This window comes from Macaca nemestrina, chromosome 10 (assembly GCF_043159975.1).
Source record: "Macaca nemestrina isolate mMacNem1 chromosome 10, mMacNem.hap1, whole genome shotgun sequence".
Classification (NCBI taxonomy): domain Eukaryota; kingdom Metazoa; phylum Chordata; class Mammalia; order Primates; family Cercopithecidae; genus Macaca; species Macaca nemestrina.
The window spans coordinates 78816747-78837020 of record NC_092134.1 but is presented as its reverse complement, the minus strand read 5'-3'; the positions used below and the strand labels follow the sequence as shown (position 1 = coordinate 78837020).

Genomic DNA, 20274 nt, shown 5'->3' with positions numbered 1-20274 from the left:
GTGAGCTGAAATTGTGTCACTGCACTCTAGCTTGAGCAACAGAGTGAGACCCTGTCTCAAAAAAAAAAAACCCCAACAAAAAAGAAGCTGTGTGATAGGGTGTGCATGGGAAATTAGGGAATGGTCCAGGTTTCCTTTTCCTTAAAGATCAGTCTCCCTTCCCTTGCCACCCGCCCCAACCAGGATTGACAAGCCCAAGGCCCTATCGCTACTGCTCCATGCTGCTGACATCAGCCACCCAACCAAGCAGTGGTCGGTCCACAGCCGCTGGACCAAGGCCCTCATGGAGGAATTCTTCCGCCAGGTAGTGTAGCATCTTTGCTTCCCCTGTGCCTATGGGGGCCTTCTCTCCCCTTTTGCCCTCTAAGTTCCCCACTTATACTCTATATCCTCCTTTTGCTACCTGTAGTCTCTGACCTGATACCAAATCCTTGGGGTAAAATCCCATTATCCTAAAAGCCTAACAATAGTTGCATTTCATTTGCATATATTTCATTTGCATATATTTCATTTCCAGGTCAACATTGCAAAAATTTCACACAACCCCCCACCCCTGCCACCTGCCACCTGTACCCCAGATCTGGTAGGTCTGAGGTATCCTCTCCAGCTTTCCTACCCTGCTCTCTCCTCTAGGGTGACAAGGAGGCAGAGTTGGGCCTGCCCTTTTCTCCTCTCTGTGACCGCACTTCCACGCTGGTGGCACAGTCTCAGATAGGTGAGTGTCCTCTCCTGCAGGAAGGGGAGGACTGGGAAGGGGAAAAGATACTGCCTGGGTCAGGATTGCTCCAAGTCCTCAATCCCCCAAACCATTCTTCCTGTAGAGGAAAGCCTACTGTGCTAGAGCATGGGCTCCTGGGATAGGAGGCCAGGGGCTGCAATGGCAGGGAGGAGCTCTCTGGGGCACCAAGACATCATCCCAAAGCCTGCCCCGCATTGGGAAGTTTTCCGCCCCAGGTTACCTCTCCGGCCTCTTTCATAAGGAGCCAGGGGTCCTGGCAATGCCAGCTGCATCCTCTGCCTAGCCCTCCAGATAAAAGTGAGACATCCCTATGGCATTGCTCCTCCACTGCAGGGTTCATCGACTTCATTGTGGAGCCCACATTCTCTGTGCTGACTGATGTGGCAGAGAAGAGTGTTCAGCCCCTGGCGGATGAGGACTCCAAGTCTAAAAACCAGCCCAGGTGAGGGCGGCTGGGGTAGCCAGCTGTCCTGGTTCCGGAAGGCGGTGGTAGGGAGGGAGTTGGACTCACGGAGAGGACCGACTCACAGTTGTGGTGGGATGGTGGGGAGGCAGGCTGCTTCGAGCTTGGGAGTCCCTCTGCCGTCAGGGGCAGAAGGATGGGATCAGAAGGGTGTGACCTGTGCCTGTGCTCCCCTTGACCGTATTTTTGTTTCTTCCATTAGCTGTCTTTACTGCCTTCTGGAGAATCTTGTTTTAATTTTCCTTCTACCAGGAGGGAAGATGTGGAGAGGGAGGGGTGAAATGAGGGGGAGAGGGACAGGGACTTGGGGAATATCTAGTAGAGGAAAAGAGGAAGACAAAGTTCCCTGAACCTTCTCTTGGTCTTCCATGAGTGGGCTAAGGTGGTTCTGGAGTGGGCTGGGTCTTACCTCTTGGGGCTGTTGGGGTGTTCTGCTTCTAGCTTTCAGTGGCGCCAGCCCTCTCTGGATGTGGAAGTGGGAGACCCCAACCCTGATGTGGTCAGCTTTCGTTCCACCTGGATCAAGCACATTCAGGAGAACAAGCAGAAATGGAAGGAACGGGCAGCAAGTGGTGGGCACCGTGGCAGAGGGTGGGGGTGAGAACTTGTGTGGGTGGATCATGGAGCACCAGGATGTCCATTTTTCTTAAGCTCCTGGGGAAACCCTTCGCCGGACTCCTTGAGTTGGGAATGGAGCTGATCAGACCAGTTAGATCACAGGAAAGACTGGCCCAGTGACCTGGGATGTTCTAAGAATGGGGGCTCTAGAGGTGATAGAGACAGCCAGATATTCCACAACCCAAGGGTCCGTGTGCACACCGTGGTCCCTGTAAATGGGGCCCCTGCAGATTTGGCTAATTTGGTGGCCCTGGCTGGGAAATCTCTTCCTGTGTGAGGGGGTGGTAGGGTGGTGTTGAGGGTTCTGAGTTTTAGCATGGCTACAGAGGCTCGTCCCAAGTGGGGATGGGTTGAATGTAGTTCAGCTTAAAGGCAGGTTGATGGATGAGAATCCCTTGTTTCTCCACATACTCCTTGGGTTCTGGGGAAGAATGCTTCTTGGCCTAAGCTCAGCCTCCTTTATGCTCCTCTACAGGCATCACCAACCAGATGTCCATTGACGAGTTGTCCCCCTGTGACGAAGAGGCACCCCCATCCCCTGCTGAAGATGAACACAATCAAAATGGGAATCTGGACTAGCCCTGGGGCCGGCCCAGGTGAACCTGTTGTGGTGGAGGGCATAGCAGAGCTGGTGTCTATCGTGGCATCTTTGTTGGGTCGTCTCTGGGCTCCAACAGATGTGACATTCTCTCTCCCTCCTTTGAGCAGTAAAATGGAGGGAGTGAAGACATAGAATGGAGCCAAAGTGTGGGTGGAGCAGGGAAATCCTCCCACCCTCTTCTGTCCCCAGTCCCTGCGGGAAGAAAGGAGGTAGTTTCTCAGAAAGCAGCAGAACAGTGTGGGCCCATGCCAGGTGACAGCTAACCTGCACCGCACCTTAGGGAGAGTTAGGGAAAAAGGAGCCCAGCCAGGGCACACGGCTCAGTGAGGGCAGCTAAACATGACTGCGACTTCAGCCCCTATTCACCCCCTTGGCTAGGCACCCTTCTGAAGGGCATTTTTTGCACAACTCTACTCGAGACTGAGTGAGGATCAGGACTTGGAGAAGGAAGGTCAGGTTGGAGGTGAAGGCCAAGCTCAGGGCACTGAAGTTCCTCCCTCTTTCCCCAGGTCTTCATTGAGTCCAAAGTGTTTGATGTCATCAGCACCATCCATCAGGACTGGCTCCCCCATCTGCTCCAAGGGAGCGTGGTTGTGGAAGAAACAACCCACCCGAAGGCCAAATGCCAGAGATTTGGGGTTGGGGAAAGGGCCCCTCCCCACCTGACACCCACTGGGGCGTACTTCAATGTCCCGGCAGCAAGAATGGGGAACTTCAGGCTCCCAATGGTCACTGTGCCCATCCCTTAGCCTCTGGATTCTTTTAATGGCCAGGTGGCTGCCAGGGAGCGGGGAGCTTTCTGGAGGCTTCCCAGGGCCTTGGGGGAGGGTCAGAGAAGCCAGCCCCCTGGGACCTCCCCCATCCTTTTTGCCTCCAAGTTTCTAAGCAATACATTTTGGGGGTTCCCTCAGCCCCCCACCCCAGATCTTAGCTGGCAGGTCTGGGTCCCCCTTTTCCTCCCCTGGGAAGGGCTGGAATAGGATAGAAATCTGGGGGTTTTCAGAGCCCTATGTGTGGGAAGGGGAGTGGGTTCCTTCAGGGCATGGTACCTTTCTAGGACCTGGGAATGGGGTGGGTAGGACATCCTCTTCACCCCAGAATTGCACTGCTTCAGCCCCATCTCCAGCCTGATCCTCTGCAATCTTCCTTCTCTCCTTTTCTGATACAGTGACTGGGAAAAAAGGAGCCATTGTGACCAGGGGCTGCGGGAGGCCTTCCCTGGGACCTTCCTTGGGACTGGTCTGGGACCCTGGGGCTTGTCACCTGCCCTGGCTGAGTCCTGAGCCCTTTGCCTCCTTCCTCTCGCCTGGGGCTGGGAGGCTCCCATCCGACTAATGTCTGTAATGTGCTTTGAGATCTCCCTAGCAAAGCACCTTCAGGATGTATCGACACCAGCTGGGTTAGGGTCAAGGGTGCCTGGGGAGGGTGAGGTATAATCCAGTAATCCTGCGTTGCTAAAAGAGAGGGTCTGTCCCCTCCTTTCCACTTCCCAGAACTGGCCCAGCTGCAGGCACTAAGAAGCTCCTCCCCTGAGACAAGTGAGGGGTGGTGGGTGAAAGGCAGATGGAGGAGGGGCTCAGGGCTGCTGCCTTCCTGTCCTCTGGAGAGAACCCAGCCAGGCGCGGTGCCCCTTCCTCTCCTCAGGCTCCTCCTTGCCCCCACCTTGCCCCGGGAAAGGCCAAAGTCCAGGCGACTGCCCTCCTTCTTTCCTGTAAATACCAACCATGCATTTGTACAGTGGGCCCTGTTCATGCAAAATCCATATCCATGGTCTCCTAGACCTGCTACCCTGATACTTCCACCCTACCCCACCCCGAGTAGGGCAGAGATGCATGTGACTCACCCCTGCCCTTGGTCTCCCAGACCCCTGCTATAGCCAGAGAACAATAAAGAAGGGAGACCAGGCCTGACTGTGTGTGTTCACTGGGTGCAAGTTGACCAAGCATCTTCACATACATACACTCTTTCCAGCGGGACAAAATCTGGGTGAGGTGTTCTCCCTTTTATATATATATACACACATTTAGGTATGTATCTGGGCAAGCTGAGGCCCAGGAGGAGGCCCCGAGGGTTCACAGTAGCTGCATGGCAGAAGTGGGACCTGACGCTTCTCGGGCTCTGCTCTTTCCTCTGTACCACATGCTTCAGCAGGGAGGGGGAAAGAATCTTGCCTTCCCTCCTTTCCTCTCTCCCACTACCTAGGAAAATCAAAAACAGCAGCAGGAGAGAGGCCTGGCCGTGAGATCTGAGACAGTTTCTTCTCGTATGCTTGGTTTTTGTCTTATCTGTCCTCAGTGTCTAGGACAAGGGAACCCTTCCAGTCTCCAGCATGGGCCTCTTCATTAATAGCCACTGTGTTCTCTATCCACTGTTGCTAACGGGTTGAATAACGGACAGCGGTCCCACAGCTGGAAGAGGGAACACATCCTGAAGCTTGGGAATCCAAAAGGAAGGCAGCTGAGGCTTGGAGGGCGGGCGAGGAGGTATCCATACACCCACCACACCCTCTATCCCATGGGCCAAGTGCCATGGTGCAGTTCCCCTTTTGTCCAGCAGATGGAGCCCACCGCACAGTCACAGCTGGACACGGCACAGGCCTTAGAGCGCCGAGTGTTCCAGCTGCAGGGCAGGCCTGTGAGGTGGTCAGATCGTTCCTCAATAAGAAAAGAGAACCGGGGGCTTTTCTTCCTTCTTGGCAGCCTGGAAGTTAGTCCTCCCACCTATCTGACCCTCATCTCTCTTCCCACAGCAAGTAAAGTCAGGGCTAGGGGAAGAACTCTTCCCTGCTCGAGGCTTCTGCCCAGCTCCTCTGTTCTTCCTTCCCAGAGGCAGCTTGGCAGGCGGGTGGGGGCTGCAGAGAGGGCAGGGCAAGAAGGCAGGGAGAAAGGATTCTCCAAGTTGGGAAAGAAGGAAAGTGCCAAGGACCTAACACCAAATTTATCACTTTTTAAAAACAAGAGATTTTCCCCAAAAGTGAAGGAGTAAGAAACAAATCCGGTGTCCATGCATTCCCCAACTGCAGTCTTGATCCCAAGGTATCTCCTCCTCTCTCAGACCTGTTATGGGGGAAGGGGGACAGAAAGAGAAGCTGAGAGGCCAGAGGGTCATTTTGTCCCTTCCCCTTCTGGCCATCCCATTTGTCAACATCTAATGTGTCAGAAAGCTTGTTCTGATGTCTGAGAGCAATCTTTCCCGTGTCCAGTCTATGCAGGGGGCTGGGGATTGTAAAATCAAAGCTCAGGAAGTTACCTAATCAATGCATCCTCCAGGCAGGGAGAGCCACTGCCCACCTCAGCTGGGCAGGGGAGGATCGCCCTTCGGGTTCCAAATCCCCTTTATCAAAAAATCCACGACCTACTGCTCTCACCCATTCCAGGAGCCAGAAGTCCTACACAAAGTCTAACCTCAAACCTTCTTGCTGCAGCTATCCATTTCTTTGTCTGTCAGAGGAGATGCAAGTCCTTTTACCATAAAGAATCACTTTTCAGGGACTGAAGCTGGTTCTTTGTTTTCTTTTTCCTAGACTCCAAATATTAGCCCCTTGCCTTTGTCCACAGTATTAGCCTCCTCTCCTACGGCCTGGCAGCCCAGCCCTGGGGTCTTACCGAGTTGGCTCCCTTGGAATCCAATGGTGGTATATGGGTTGAGGGTTCCTTTGTGCTGGGTTCCTTACTGCCTCTCTGCTGAGTTTTAGGGATGGATTCTGCAGGCTCTGGGGAGGGAAAATAGGGGTGGAAGGGGTGGCATTCATAAAGGTGTTAGGGAGGGAACTGCTTCTCCTCACTGCATCTGTACCCCAGTGGCCCCTGAGAGAGCCCCAGGACCAAGTTGGGTGCAATCAGGCAAGACCAACAGGGTTTTCCCTTTTCACAATTACTACTATAGGTTCACTTTTTCAAAATCTTCAGTCGAATTGGAAAGAATAAACCCTTGAAACAGTTGAAAAAACAGTTGAAAAAATAAAACTCAATATGTGTCTAAACCCGACATGAACTCATAGGAGGCTATTTTTATTCTTTATTCTGCTTAGTGAGACCATTCACTGGGTTGCAGAAATATTATGTGTTTGATTGTAGGGTTCTCTGCTGGGAATACTATGTGATACACAGCTTATGTACTGTATCTTCACAAAATTGGAGGCGTTCTGAATTCTGGAATATGTCTAGGATAAGGGACATAGCGCCCTGCTACCAGCTTCCACTTATTGCATGCTCTGTATGTGTCAGGTGCTGTGCCAAGAGCCAGTCTCATTTAATAGTCACACGCAACCCACTGCAACAGGCACCCTCATTATCATTTTATACTCTGAGGTTAAGTCGTTCAAGGCCTCTCGGCTGGTAAAGTAGCAAGTGGCAGAGCCAGGATTCAGGCCTGTGACTGCTGTTCCCCGGAAGGTGGGTCCCCCCATGTAGCCACAGTGGGGCTCTGAGGTTCAAGTTGGGAGGGCTTGGTGTCACTCAGTAAGGAAAAGTAAAGATTCAAATGTATGCCGAACATGCAAATAGATCCATATCCTTGAGACGGTTTTTGCCTACTACTAGGCAGCCTGAACATACTTTTTGCTGTCCCAGAGGTGCCCAGCCTTGACTCCACTTCTGTGTCTGGGATCCCAGGTGGGCGGGACTCCTGGGTTCCTGTGCTCTCAGCGGCCCCCTCAGGCTCCTCTCCTTGCTGCTGTTGCCCCAGGTGATGCTCAACCATCATCTGGAGCTCTGGGGACACACAGAAAGGGAGGGAACACTGGATATGACTGCCTAGCATCTCCCCTGTGGGCCCCCAGATTCAACAGCCCCACTAAAGGCTCAGCACACATTGCTAGGTGTTTGACTTTCCCATCCACTGAGATCTGAACAAGGAAGGGACATTAGCTGGCAGTAAGGAGGGATGAAAACTAGACCATAAAAAGTACAGACAAGGGAGGTGTAGGAGAAGAGCCTTTAAGAACAAGGGATACTCCTCACTTGCTGGGATACATGGTCTTCCCTGGGGGAAGGTGGAAAGGCTCAATTTAGATTCAAGAAAAATTTGAGTACCTTGTACATGTTGTGCACTGTGCCGATGAGTTCACATATATTATTTTATCTGCCATAATGAGGTAGTATTCAAGGCTCAGTAAGTTAAGCAGTTTTTCCCAGATCACCCAGCTAGTCAGTGGCAAAACTGGGATTTCAGCCTCAGTTCATCTAGCAACAGTTCTACCATAATAAAGGCAGATTTAACGACCTCCCTTCCAAAGGGCATTCGGTCTACTCTCCAGCTTCAGGCATAGAGGAGAAAAAGGGATGGGAGGGGTCTTGCGAACCTTTCATTGTGGGTGTGATCCTTGTCATCTTCTTCCGTTGCCGTGGAGACATTGCCAAAGTGGACTGTGAAGGGCACAGAGGATAGGTGCCAGCCCCCTTTGCCCTCCAGCCCCCCTTGCCCTCTAGTCCCCCATGCCTTCTAGCCCCCCTTGCCTTCCTCCTCTGCTTTGCCAGGCTTTTGGATTGGAGCTTGGGGTAGGTGTGAGCTTCAAAAAGTGGGGGAAGAAAACTCCTGCTTCCCCAACCACCTCGACAATGGTGAGCAAGGAGACTGTGAGTGTGTGTGAGTGTGTGTGTGGTGCATGTGTATATGTTCATTCATGCACATTTGGGGGGTAGGGGTACAGGGAAGCGGGAGTCAAAAAGATCCTAGAGATGGGCAGCAGGGTTTTAAGGAATAATCCCCTAATGAGTGTGGGGGTTGTTTGGGCTGGGCTCACTGGGATGGGCCCGCTCACCTTGAGATGTGGGTTGGGGATCCGGTCTTCATCTATCTCTGAAGGGAACAGGAAAAGGAGAGGGTGATAAGGACAGGAAACCAGGGATCCCCATAGAGCTGACTTTTCAGGGGAGGGGATTCTGCAGCCGCGCTCCTCCTGATCTGTCCCTCACATCTGCCCCCAGGCTCTTGGCCCTCATGGCTGCCCCACACCTCCTCCCCTCAGCTCCTCTCCTGTGCTTCCGCTGCCTCCATCCCCCTGCATCTAGTCCTGTCCTTGGCTCTGTGGTCCATCCGCGTCTGCATCTCTGCCTCAGACCTGGAGATCCCCAAAGGCAGGATCTGTGGTCTTTTTGCTTGTTTTCTTCCTCTGAAGTATCATGTCTCTTTCTCTTTCCAATCATTCCACCCCAGGGTCAGCCAGAACTAAGCCCTGCCTAGGAGGGAACAGTGATAGAGAACAGTAAATGTATTCTGTGCAGGGTCTGGAAGGTATAGGTGGAGGCAAGCTGGAGACCCTGGCATCCTGAACTCCAGCCTAGCTTCTTAGCCTGACCCCCTCTCTTCCACACCCCTGTCAAGCTCCCTACCATTCTGTGAGACCTTGTTTTCTCCCCATACCTTGAGGGGAATGCAGGTGACCAGAATCTCAGCTGCTCCCTGAGCTGCTTCTAACCTTCCCCTCCCTCTCTGGGGGCTGTGAAGAGCTGGTGGAGGCGGTCCCTCCCCCTCACAGCTGACACTGCCTCTGGGGGTGGGGGTAGCAGCATCTCAGTTGCTGGAGAAACCTGGAAGGCTGTTGCCGCAGCAACCAGCACTCAGTTGACCACCCCAATTCCTGGGGGGCTTAGGAGCCAGGTGGTCTCCCTCCCCTTCCTAGCACTGCTCCTCTTTCCAAAAGCAAAGGATATTCTGCAATCCAGCCATCACCTTCCTGCCTTCAGGACTGAGGACATCCCCACCTTCTCAGAGCTGTTCTTCTTCCATCTAGCACCCATGTTCTCACTGGGACCTGTTGCCATAGTGGCCCCCACCCCCTTCAGTAACATATCCTTTGGCTTACCTGGGGATGACTGGTCACTGGTCAGCACGAGGGTGGCAGGGGTGGGGCGGCGCCTCCGAATCTGAGGGAAGGTGGGAAATGGCGAAGAGGTCAAGTACACGTGGAAGCATCAAAGCCCCACCCAAAACCACTCAGTAACATAATCCAGGCTAGCCTACTTAACACACCTCAAAAAATGCCATGTTAATGCAGCTGGAGGCCGTTACCCTAAGGAAACTTATGCAGAAACAGAAAACCAAATATTGCACTTTCTCACTTATAAGTGGGAGCTAAACATTGAGTACTCATGGACATAAAGACAGGAACAATAGACACTGGGGAATACAAGACAGGGATGGAGGAGGGCAAGGGCTGAAACACTACCTATTGGGTACTATGTTCACTCTCTGGGTCAATCATACCCCAGACCTCAGCACCACGTAACAAACCTGCACATGCACCCCCCTGGATCTAAAAGAAAAGTTGAAAAAAAAACCGCGACGTTATACTGGACTGACCCAGGGTGAACATCCCTGGGCTCCTCCTCCTCCCGTGGGGAGGGCTAATCCTAAGGACCCAGAAGACCACTTCCCTTCCCTGCACACCCCCATTCCCCTGTTCTGTGTCTCCACCTTCCGCTGGTCCTGGCCCCAGCTCTCCATCTAAGCTATATCTGCTCTAATGCATTGATCTCTGGCCTGCTGTCCTTCCGTCTATCCTGGATCAATGGTCAGAAATAACTTAAGAGGGCACACGCTTTCTCTCAGTCTTCTAACCCACTCCCCAAGCAGACGTTAACGTTTTGTGTGACAGTGCCCACAGAGAGCATCCTTTTCAAGCAACCCCCAGCCTGGGAGGACAGCACAGAGGAGGATCTGAATGTGCATCTCCTCTGGCCTGCACCCCTCACTCCCTAATGTCCCCTCTATCCTTGGATACACTGCCTTTCTGATTTGTCAAGAAATGGGGTTGGGGGAATCCTCGTCATGGTAAATATAATGTCAATACAAGGAGGAGCCCTAGGCAGGACCCTGGTCAGGGCCCAAAGTTTAGCTGAAAAATCTTATCCTAGGCTCCAGGTCCCAGTCTAAGAAATTAACATATAAAGCTGACTGACTGCCTTGCCTCTGAGTCCCCTTGCCTCCACTGTTGTTCTTTTGTCATGCTGCCAATAAAGTTGATTGCTGTTGAAGTCAGTCCAAGGACTCCTGGGAGGTGTAGTTTTTCCCCTTTCTCTGGCGGCTTTAGAGGCTTGGAAGCAAGTGGAAGGATGGGGGTTAGAGGAAGACCCTCTAGGTTAGCAGTGGGCAGGGAAGGCTAATGGGGCTGGGAAAAGGGCTAAAATTATCCTGGGCTGAGAGGAGTAGGGTGAGGACACTGAATGATCAAACTCTTATCTTTGCGTGTCCATTATTTAGAATCATCACTACTGGCCGTGGAGGATGACGGAGGTGAACACTGCCCTTCTCTATGCCCAGAAAAGTAGGGGGTGCTGGCTATGGCAAGATGGGCTGTTTAAGCCTGAGGGGGGACTCTTTCCAAAGAAGAAACATGATGCATAGAATGAGGGTCTGTGGGGGTAGGGCATCATTTTCCCAGGAGAATTCAGTGGCATCTGTTTTTGGTGACATTTCAAGGTCCCTGCAGTACCAGTCCTTTGTGTATGTGTGTAAGTGTGCACATGGATGAGTTGCACAGACATTAACTGTCAGTCGTCTCTGGACATTCCTGATACACATGGGCTGGGGACCATCTGTTTCATGTGTATGGGGTGGGGGACATCCTTCGACTAGAAGACTCTTCTACTTCTTTCCATCCCGGAGCGGCAGGGTGTGGTGGTGGTAGAAGAGGGGAAGAGACAGGGAGAGGGTGGAGTGGCGATCAGTGGATTGAGATAACATCAGAGTGGGGAGCCCAAGAAGGAGACTGCAAGTATGACAGAGGGCAGCAGGGCTGTCTGGTCTTGGACACATCACTTCCTTAACCTATTCCTTTCCTTTGGACAAGGTTTCTAAGCACTCAGAGTCCTTGGGAATTGTGATATCCTTACAGCAGAAAGGAGGAAAGTCAGGCTTCCTGAGGTACCTCCCAGGCACCCGAACTAGTGGGAAATAAGTAGATGGTCTCTTTTCTTTTTCTCACACCTATCCCAAATCCTAGCTGTCAGGAGCATGTGATACCTTCGCCTCGGATTTCTTTCCAAAGCTGTCATGCCAAGGATCTGGAAGCTGTGGGCACCCCTCCACCCCCTGCCACTCTGTGCTCTATAACTCAGAGCTTCCAACTCCTTTTGCCCTCCCGTGTTGGTCTGGGTTAGCAGCACCTGCCAAGCCTGGAGCTGTTTGCCTAACACAGCAGGAGGGGCTGAGGTCAGGCCGCAGGAAGAATTTCAGGCCTACGAGACACAGATTCTGAAGATTAGCAAAAGTAGGCCCAAGTCCTGGCTCTCTTTTTCCCTCTGACTCCTCAGGATTGTCTTGTGCCCCTCCCTTGTCTCCTAGATCCCTGAACCAGCTGGCCTTCCCCCTCCTCCTCCCTACCCACCCACTACACCTGCCTCCTCCAACACCAGATACAGGTGTCAGGCCCTGTCTGTGCCAGTGGGAGGCAGTTCTCCTTGGAACCGCATCCCCAACCTCCACAGTCCAGACTCTTGAGCCCTTTTTCCTGGGTCTGAGGCTATCCTGGCTGATGCCCTGCCTCCAGGCATAGCAGCCTTTCCCCTGACTCCCAGTGAACACACCCCATGCTGATGGCTCTCCGTCCTCATCCTCTACAGATTTGTGAGGCTTCAAGATCCTTCGCGTACTGCCACCTTAGAGCTCTGAGGCGGTGGACGGAGACGCAGGTACCAAACCCTGTCTCCACATTGGGAAGGCAAACTGGTAGGGAGAGTGTGTGTACCCCGGCCCCCTTCCCTTCACATCAGACCTTACTCTACCAAACAGCTGGAGCAACAAAAATGACAAAAAACACTCTCTCCACCTCATCCCAAGAGGTCACAAAGTTTTTTTTGGGTGTGTGTGAGAGAGAGGTGGGGGGCGGTGGCTAGCCAGAGCCTGGCAGCTTGTTGGGAGAAACAGAGAACTGACCTTGTGGGAAATTGATATTCTTTAGGAATGGGAACGTCTAGGCAAATGGACAGAGATTACAAAGAGATGGAGCAATAGGCAAATAAGCAAATATTTGGCAAACGAGCAGTAGTAAGGACCACGGGTGGCCACCCTCTCCACACATACGCTCACTCTCATGGAGGCATACACTTGCTCACACACTCTCATACACTGCCCCCTCTGCCAGGCTGCTCTGAGCTAAAAATAGACCAGGCTAGGAGGCTGGGCCAGGGCCCTGGACTCCCACCCCTTGAGCCAAGGCTGTCACAGTGCTTCTCCCTTGCATATTGTTCAGCTTGGACCCCAGCCCCTGTAAAGACTTCACCTCTGGCCTCCCAGTGCCGCTGGCTCTGTCCCACCCGGACTCCCCACTCCAGAGGGCAGGAGTTGGGAATAAGGACCATGTGTGGAGACCTGAAGAACGGAGCCTCAGCCTACAACTCGACCAACCCTCTCCCCTCTCCCCGGAGCCCCAGCCCTCTCAGTGGTCCTCAGTCCCTTCCTGTTATCACTTTCGGAGCCCAGCAAGGTGGCCCTCAGTTAGGAGGAGACACGGAAGCTGTTTCTCCTCTTCCAACTCCCACCCTTCCAGGCTCCCTCTCCATTACCGACCCCTCCCCAGACCCCTCCCGCATTGCTGCTGATTCCCTTCAGCGCCACCACCAAGCTCAGAAACTCTGGTGGGGGTTGACTGGGTGGGGGATGCAGGGTTGTTTAAGGAGGGAGGGGTCGTGTCCTCAAGCAGGCCCCCTCCCCCAGGGCTGGGAGGAAGAGAGCAACTCTCGCGGGGCCAGGCATCGAGTGGAGGCGCTCTTCCTTCGGTCAGTCTCAAAGAAGCACAGATTCGAGATGTGGCTCCGACGGTGGGGGAGGGGACAGAAGACCCCCCGCCCCCCGCAAACTGAGCGTTCGTTCTCAAAAGGGCGCACTGCTAAGGGAGGACTAGGCAGGGATCCTGGGTCCCACCAGTCCAGGGGTCCCTCGTCCTTGGCTGGGCAGTGCCCTGCCGCCCCGCCCTGCTCCGCACCTGCTCCGCCGCCTCGGGGTCAAGGTGCGGCTCCAGCAGCGGGACCGTGAACTGGATTTTTCGGGGGCTGTTGTCTTGCTCCATGGCTGGGGCGGCGGCCGCTGGGCCCGCGCTGCGGCGGGAGGGAAGGCGGCGGGACTCGGGGCTGGGGCGGGCGCGCTCCCTCTCCGCTCCGCTCCGGCCCCGGCCCCAGCCCGGCGCGCTCAGCTCCCGGCTCCCAGCACACCGCTCCCAGCTCGCGGCTCCGGGGACTCTGCAGCCGCCGATTGGCTCCGCACCCGCCCCTCCCGGCCCCCTCCCCCTCCCCCAGCCCGGAACCTTAACCCCGTCGTGGCTGCGCCGGCGACTGCGGGGGTCACCGCCCCAAGGGCCGGCGAGTCCGGGCGTGGCCCGGGAGCCGTCGTAGTGGACAGCTCAGGCAGATACCTCAGTGTCCTCGGAGTTTTGGGCAGGGCGTTGGGGTGGGGAGCGGGTAGGAAGAACTTGTCCTAGCCGGAGCAGGTTGTAGGGGCTGGGAAAGTAGAGGGGCGCTGCAGGAGAGGAGACTGCAAACGTGAGAGGAAGATTGCATTTATGATTTTAAAGGGGGTTGTATTATTGAGAAAAGATGGAAAGGGGATTTAGGCATGCAGCAGGAGGGATTAAAGTTAGACTTCGAGAGGGACTTTCCCTTGAAAGGAAAACACTAGGCGGAGGTAAAAACTTGGAGGGAAATAAGAAGTCTGCACACCGGCCCTGTGTTGCCTCAGTGCCGGGGAGAGGAAACTGAAGACTTCAGAGGGTCTCCGGAGGGCGCGTTTCTCCTGAAGTGCCTGTGGGAGTGGGTAGAGGGCTTGGGGAGAGAGGACCCATCTGGGACTCGGCAAAAGGAATAACGAGGGTGGGGAGCCAATCCTGCTTGTGAAATCGAGTTCACTTTCTGCTTGCTAAATTAGGGGATGGTAAAGTAGGTGAAAGGCCTGCAAGGGGAAAACGCCTGGGGATGGAGAGAGAAACTCCTTTGGTGGGGTGGCTTGTTTACAGATAGGGTTGGTTTCCAATTTCAGTATTGGCAGGATACTGAAAAGGAGCTGCTGTAACTGAAGGGATGGAGGTTAGGCTATGGGAAGAACTTACTAGTTTGGTGGAAGACTGATGCCAGTCAATACAAGCCAGTGAGGGAGACAGGATAGTCACAGGAGCTGGTGTGTGCCGTCTAAGGACTGGGGATCACTAGACAGGGGGAGGGGAGGTGCTGGGGCACAGGGGAGGGGTAGGGCTGGATGCATCTTTCCGGTAGGAGAAGGTGGAGAGAAGACCTGGGGATGGGAAGGAGGGCACAGGGAGTCCTGGAAGAGGGGAAAGGGTCTGTCTCTTTAGTCTTAAACCAAGCAACTGGCAAGTTCCATACAGATTTATGCCTGGTTCTTGGAGAACCGTATGATCATCTTCTCCTCTAAGGGATCAGCCTCAACTCTCAGTTGCCTCCTCTCCTGGGCAGCCCTTCCCAGACCTTGATTTCACAAGGCCCCTTCCCCTCTAACCTCCCAAAATAACTTTTCCTGCCCTCCCCCCAGCCATATCTTTTTACACATGTCAGGCTCAGTTTTCTCAGGGTAAGGCTGGGGTTATGGGGACCCAGTGGGCCAGCTGGACCTCTGTCTGCGTGTTAACTGGCCCCTGTTTTGCTGTCACTTGGACTCCAGGATTGACTCCCGACACCCAGCCTGCACTTGCATGGCCCCTTTGCTCTCTGGTGTGGCAGGGCCAGATGGAAAACAGCTGGTTGGGTTTCCCTGTCTCCCTTCATTCCCAAACTTTGCGCAGATTCCCCCACAAGAAGTGACAGTGGAGAAAGAGATCGTGAAGGCACTGAAGCAGAGAGGATAAGGGTTGGGGGCTAGGGAGATACCTGGCCCATTAGGGCTCAGTTGCTTGCTCTGGCTTCCTTTCTACTCACCCCACTTCCTAACCACACATCCACAGAGCAGGATCCCAAATATCCTCTGAATAGGTGACTTGTTTATTCCCCATCCCATTCTACCAGGGCCATGGGATGTGAAGCCAGGATTCCCACATCCCTATGTCTGGGGACTCAGGCTTCTCTCAGGAGCCTCCATCTCATTTGTAAAACAGAGGAGCCCACCTCCTAGGGTTGAGTATCATCTAGGGTAGCATACCTAGTGCATAGAATGTCTCAGTTAATTGTAGCTGCTGGTTTTATTGTTATCTCCTAGCAGGATGGCAGAGTTGAGGGGTTACCTCTCCACACCCACCCCAGTCATCCAGCTTGCCTAGTCCTCTTTCGGATTCCCTGCTCTCCCTCAAACTTTGGTCTGGTCATGGAAATTCCTCCCAAAGTCTCTCACCCACCCTATGTTGCCTTCTCAAGTCCCAGATTCTCAGAGTCCTTTGTCCTGAAAGCCACGGGTAAGGAGAGAGACCAAGAGAGCTTGAGCTCTGGAGAGATGGCTGATGAGGGGCTGCGTGGGAAGAGGGGTCCTGGCAGCAGCTGGTGCTGGGGTGGAGGCAGGGGAGGAGAGAGGAGGGAGAGGGAAGAGTGATGGCTCCCAGTACTGGCTTTGGGAGGAGGAGACAGGGAAAAGTGGGCGAAGCGTTTATGGGTAGCAGGGAGGTGGAGTGTGGTTGGGTGCAGCTTTTGGTGCCGGGTAAGCTGGAATGGGTCTGTCTGTGAAGGTGTGTGTTTATTGTCATTTTGACTTTTATTTATGTCCATAGCTATGTGAGTGCCTGTTGGGCCGGTGGGTGTATGAAGGTGTGGGTTGCTCACACACAGGCCTGGGGCACTGCAGAGGGCCTGACACCTGCTCTTGGAACCTTTCCTAGAGTGAGTAAGAGTTAGAGCCTGCCTCATCCCAACTCCTTCCCTCAGCTTGCATGTTTCTATGTTAGGCGCCTGTGTTCACAGCCCTGCTGCAGTCACAGCCTGGGCTGGAGGAGCAGCAGCTGTATGTGGTGCACTGCTGGCTCCATGAAATATTTAAAGTTACAGGGATGTGACTGGGTGATGCAGTCACTTAATGACTCTCACCCTCCCCTATTTTCGGGGCTGGACTCCGGGTTAATGGGACTGCTCTTTGTTGCTCTCAGCACTTTCTGCTTTTATCTATCCACCCTTCTCACCCCCACTAACCCTCACAACCACCCAGGAGGGAAGGCAGGTATTAGGGTGTTTATTTTACTTCTCAAGGGGAGGGTAGTATAGAGAGGTGTTGCTAAGATGGGCCACCTGGGCCAGGATATGAACGGTCAGGCTTCAATTCCTCCATCTGCTACCAACTCTCAGGGTGACTCTGGGGTTGCTCCTCCAACCCCCAACCGGACTCGGTTTCCTTATCTTCAAAATGAAGGGGACCAGGTGACTATACAGGTTTCTTCTGCTCTAATATTCTGTTATTCTGAGTTGAGGGCGCTCCTGTCACACAGCCAGGAAGTCTCAGAAACAGGGTTAGAACCCAGGAGCCCCAGGACCTTACCTGCATCTTTGCCTTTCTCCCTGCCTGGCCAGTGTGGCAGAGGCACACTCCGGCTTGTTGAAAACGCGAGGCACACACACTTTTTATACACACAGTTCCGAGAAGGTAAGGCCAGAGACTGCTGTTATACACCCACAGGAGCAGCGACCCCATCCAAGTGGCCCCCCAGGAAGCCAGATGCTCATGCCAATGTGCTGCAGTTACTCAAATGTTTCTGGAAACTCTTGGAATCATCTCAGAGCTTGAGGCATATGCTCTGACAATCCCCATGGGGGATGAATCATTACCCTTTAGGGTGGCCTTGCTCCTTTGGAAATGACCAAGAGCCTTTAAGGGCCAACCCTTGTGAAGATAGAGCGGGGCCAGGTGGGGAGTAAGCCTTGATCTGGAAGAGAGATGTGGGTCCCTGGCAGTGAGACTGTGTGTCCTGCAGGGGTTGGAGCCCATCTAGAAGGCTTCCCTGCAAGAAGTTTCCAGAGCTTCTTGTGAGCCCCAGAAGCAGCATTGGAGTAGATGTGTGGCCTCCTAGGGGATGACTTGGAAGCCCAGCTTCCTCCGACTGTGTAAGGCCTGGTTTGCCTATGAAAAAAAGCCCAGCGTTGCAATTCTGTCAGGCTTGAGTGCACACTCCCCCAGCAGCTGGCAGTGTTGGGAATGGGGCCAGAGCTGGTGATTCAAACAGAGGGGATGCTCATTTTCAAAGTGCTTTGCCTCTTCATGAACCCCCAAATCCACTGGTAGGGTGAAAGAGACATCAAGAACAGCCAGTTGAACCCTTCAGGCTAGAGAGGAGACATCAAGGCAATAGGGAGGAACAGCTCTTCCAAGGACCAAAAGCCAGGCCAGCACTTTCCCCAGTAGACCAGATTTGGTGGCTATGGCAGGGTAATGGCTGAACCTAAAGCAAGGTCATGGACTAGATGACCTCTTGAGATGCATTTTTTTTTTTTTTTTTTGAGACAGTCTTGCTCTGTCAGCAGGCTGGAGTGCAGTGGCGCGATCTCAGCTCACTGCAACCTCCGACTCTCTGGTTCAAGTGATTCTCCTGCCTCAGCCTCCTGAGTAGCTGGGATTACAGGCACACACCACTATATCCGGCTAATTTTTGTATTTTTAGTAGAGACGGGGTTTCCCCATGTTGGCCAGGATGGTCTCGGAGATGCATTTTAACACAATGGTCATCAACAGTCCAGAAGACCCAATACCTAGCTAGCCTCTAGCTAACCCCTTCTATCCCCAACCCTCTAAAAGGTTAAATTTATTCTTTTAACAAATATTTATTGGATATTCCTATACGTCAGATGTTATGCTAAGTGCTGGGGATACAGTGGAGCATAAAAGAGATACAGTCCGTCCATTGACACACAGCTTACGGCCTAGCAGCAGCCAGGGCAGTGGTGGGTGAGTCATGATCAGCCATGAGTTACGAAAGTGGAAGCACAGTATACTGCAGAATAAGGGGCATCAGGAAGGAGGTCAGCGTGACCTCTGACTGCAGGGACCCTCTTCTGCCCCTCCACACTAGCTCCTGTCAGCACTGTGGTTAAACACCCAGCCTCTGGAGAAGTCTGCCTAAGGCCAAATCCTAGCTCTGCCACTTAGCAGCTTTGTAACTTTGGGCAAGGTGCTTAACCTCTCTGAGCCTCAATGTTCTCACCCTTAAAACTGGATTAACAATAGGTATCCCTATTATCATAATATATAGTGAGGGGTAGGAAGAGATAATGTCCATAATGTGCTTAGCGCCCCTTAAACACTTGCAACTGTTTTCTCCTTTGATTCTCGAAAAAAAAAAAAAAAAAGGATGAAGAATGGGGATTTCAGTGCTTTCAGAACTGATGGGGAAGTTGTCTATAGAAGCATAGCTCCTGCCTCTTTTCAGCCAGGTCCTGCTTCTCCCCAACCTCGCTGGATCAGCTATTCTTGATGTCCAGCTGTGTCCTCATCAGCATGGACAATCACCCTGTTTTGCTAATTAACACCCGCCCTGTTAATGATTAAATCTAATGACTTTGACTTGCGGGTGGGAGGATGGAAAATTCCCCAGCCACAGGACAGGATGAGGGTAGGTTTCCAGGAATGGGAGGTCAAGGGCCCCTTGGGCTCTGGACATGTTTCTCTAGGTGACCGGGGAGCAGATGCCTGCTTTTCTCTTGGGGCTGCTCCGCAGGGGAGTGTGTACTGGGGGGGGGGGGTGTCATTTGAAAGTTACAGCCCAGCCCTCCTTCCCCGGTCCTCCCAGGCTTGGCAGAGGGTACTGGGCCCCAGCCCCAGCCTTGCATTCGTCTTGTCAAGGGTTAGCCGTTGCTTGTTGCTGTGGCTGGAGCATGGGGTCAGAAGTGAGAAGTCCCTAGGACTGCTGTAACAAAGTGCCACTAACTGGGTGGCTTAAAGAACAGGAATTAATTCTCTCACAATTCTGGAGGCTAGGAGTCTGGATTCAAGGTGTCAACAGTGCCATAGGCTTTAGGGAAGAATTCTGTGTGCCTCTTTCAGCTTTTAGCAGCTCTGGTGTTCCTTGGCTTATGGCAGCATAACTCTGATTTCTGCCTCTATCTTCACAAGGCCTTCTTCCCTCTTTTTTTTTTTGAGGCAGGGTCTTGCTCTGTGGCCCAGGCTGGAGTGAGTGCAGTGGTGTGATCTCAGCTTGCGGCAATGTCTGCCTCCTGATTCACACAATCCTCCCCCGTCAGCCTCCCGAGTAGCTAAGACCACAGGCGTGCTCCACTACGCCTGGCTATACTTTGTATTTTTAGTAGAGACAGGTTTTCACCATGTTTGTCAGGCTGGTCTCGAACTCTTGACCTCGGGTGATCCACCCGCCTTGGCCTCCTAAAGTGTTGGGATTACAGGCGTGAGCCCCCGCACCCGGTGCTTCTTCCCTCTTGTGTGTCTGTGTTCTCTCCTCTCGAACAAGGACACCAATCATTGAATTTAGGGCCCACCCCAAATCCAGTATAAGTTCATCTTGAAATTGTAATTAATTACATTAGCAAACACCTTATTTCTGTATTCTGAGGTTTTGGGTGGACCTGAAGTTTTGGGAGACACTAAGCAACCCACTACACGTGGGGAGACTGCCTGACAGGGCAGGGAGATGGTCAGTGCTCTAGGATTAGGATAGGGGGTCCTGCCAGAGCAGGCATAGGAGGCCAGTGGCCCCCTGTCTCTCTCCCCTCCCCAACAAGAGGAGGATGTGTTCAGAATCCGTGGTTGGGGTTGGGCTGGTCTCAAGAGGCCTTAAAGAGGAGACTACTAGTGGTGAAGAGGGGGAAGAAATGGGAGCAGCGGTGTTCTAGACTGGAGCAAAGAAGGCTGAGAGGAGGACTTGGAAGGGAAAACCTTGGGTCCCTGTAATTTAGTCCCAGTGGAAGGGGAGACTGTAACCTGTGTGATGAACAATCACAACTCGTCGTATGATGAAAAAATGAAGTTGCATTTTGCTGACATAGT

The 20274-nt window shown here is 53.2% G+C and overlaps 2 protein-coding genes across 3 annotated transcripts in view; one reads left to right on the top strand and one right to left on the bottom strand.

The window, feature by feature from the left end:
- LOC105474217 (phosphodiesterase 1B) overlaps positions 1–4326 on the top strand; it is a 29676-nt gene extending 25350 nt beyond the window's left edge. For both annotated transcript variants that reach the window (XM_011728702.2, XM_011728704.3), the window contains 6 exons: positions 184–304; positions 634–715; positions 1073–1181; positions 1644–1774; positions 2296–2416; positions 2931–4326. In XM_011728702.2, coding sequence (XP_011727004.1) covers positions 184–304; positions 634–715; positions 1073–1181; positions 1644–1774; positions 2296–2399 — 547 coding nt within the window. In that variant the 3' untranslated portion in view covers positions 2400–2416; positions 2931–4326. The remainder of the gene's footprint in view (positions 1–183; positions 305–633; positions 716–1072; positions 1182–1643; positions 1775–2295; positions 2417–2930) is intronic.
- A 1017-nt stretch (positions 4327–5343) lies between these two features.
- LOC105474218 (protein phosphatase 1 regulatory inhibitor subunit 1A) lies at positions 5344–13601 on the bottom strand. The gene is made up of 7 exons (XM_011728706.2): positions 13346–13601; positions 9227–9287; positions 8183–8220; positions 7724–7787; positions 6978–7133; positions 6027–6133; positions 5344–5477 (listed from the first exon to the last, which is right to left on the bottom strand). The coding sequence occupies exons 1-7, from the start codon at positions 13427–13429 to the stop codon at positions 5472–5474; spliced, it is 516 nt and encodes a 171-aa protein (XP_011727008.1). The 5' UTR covers positions 13430–13601; the 3' UTR covers positions 5344–5471.
- Between the last annotated feature and the right edge of the window lie 6673 nt (positions 13602–20274).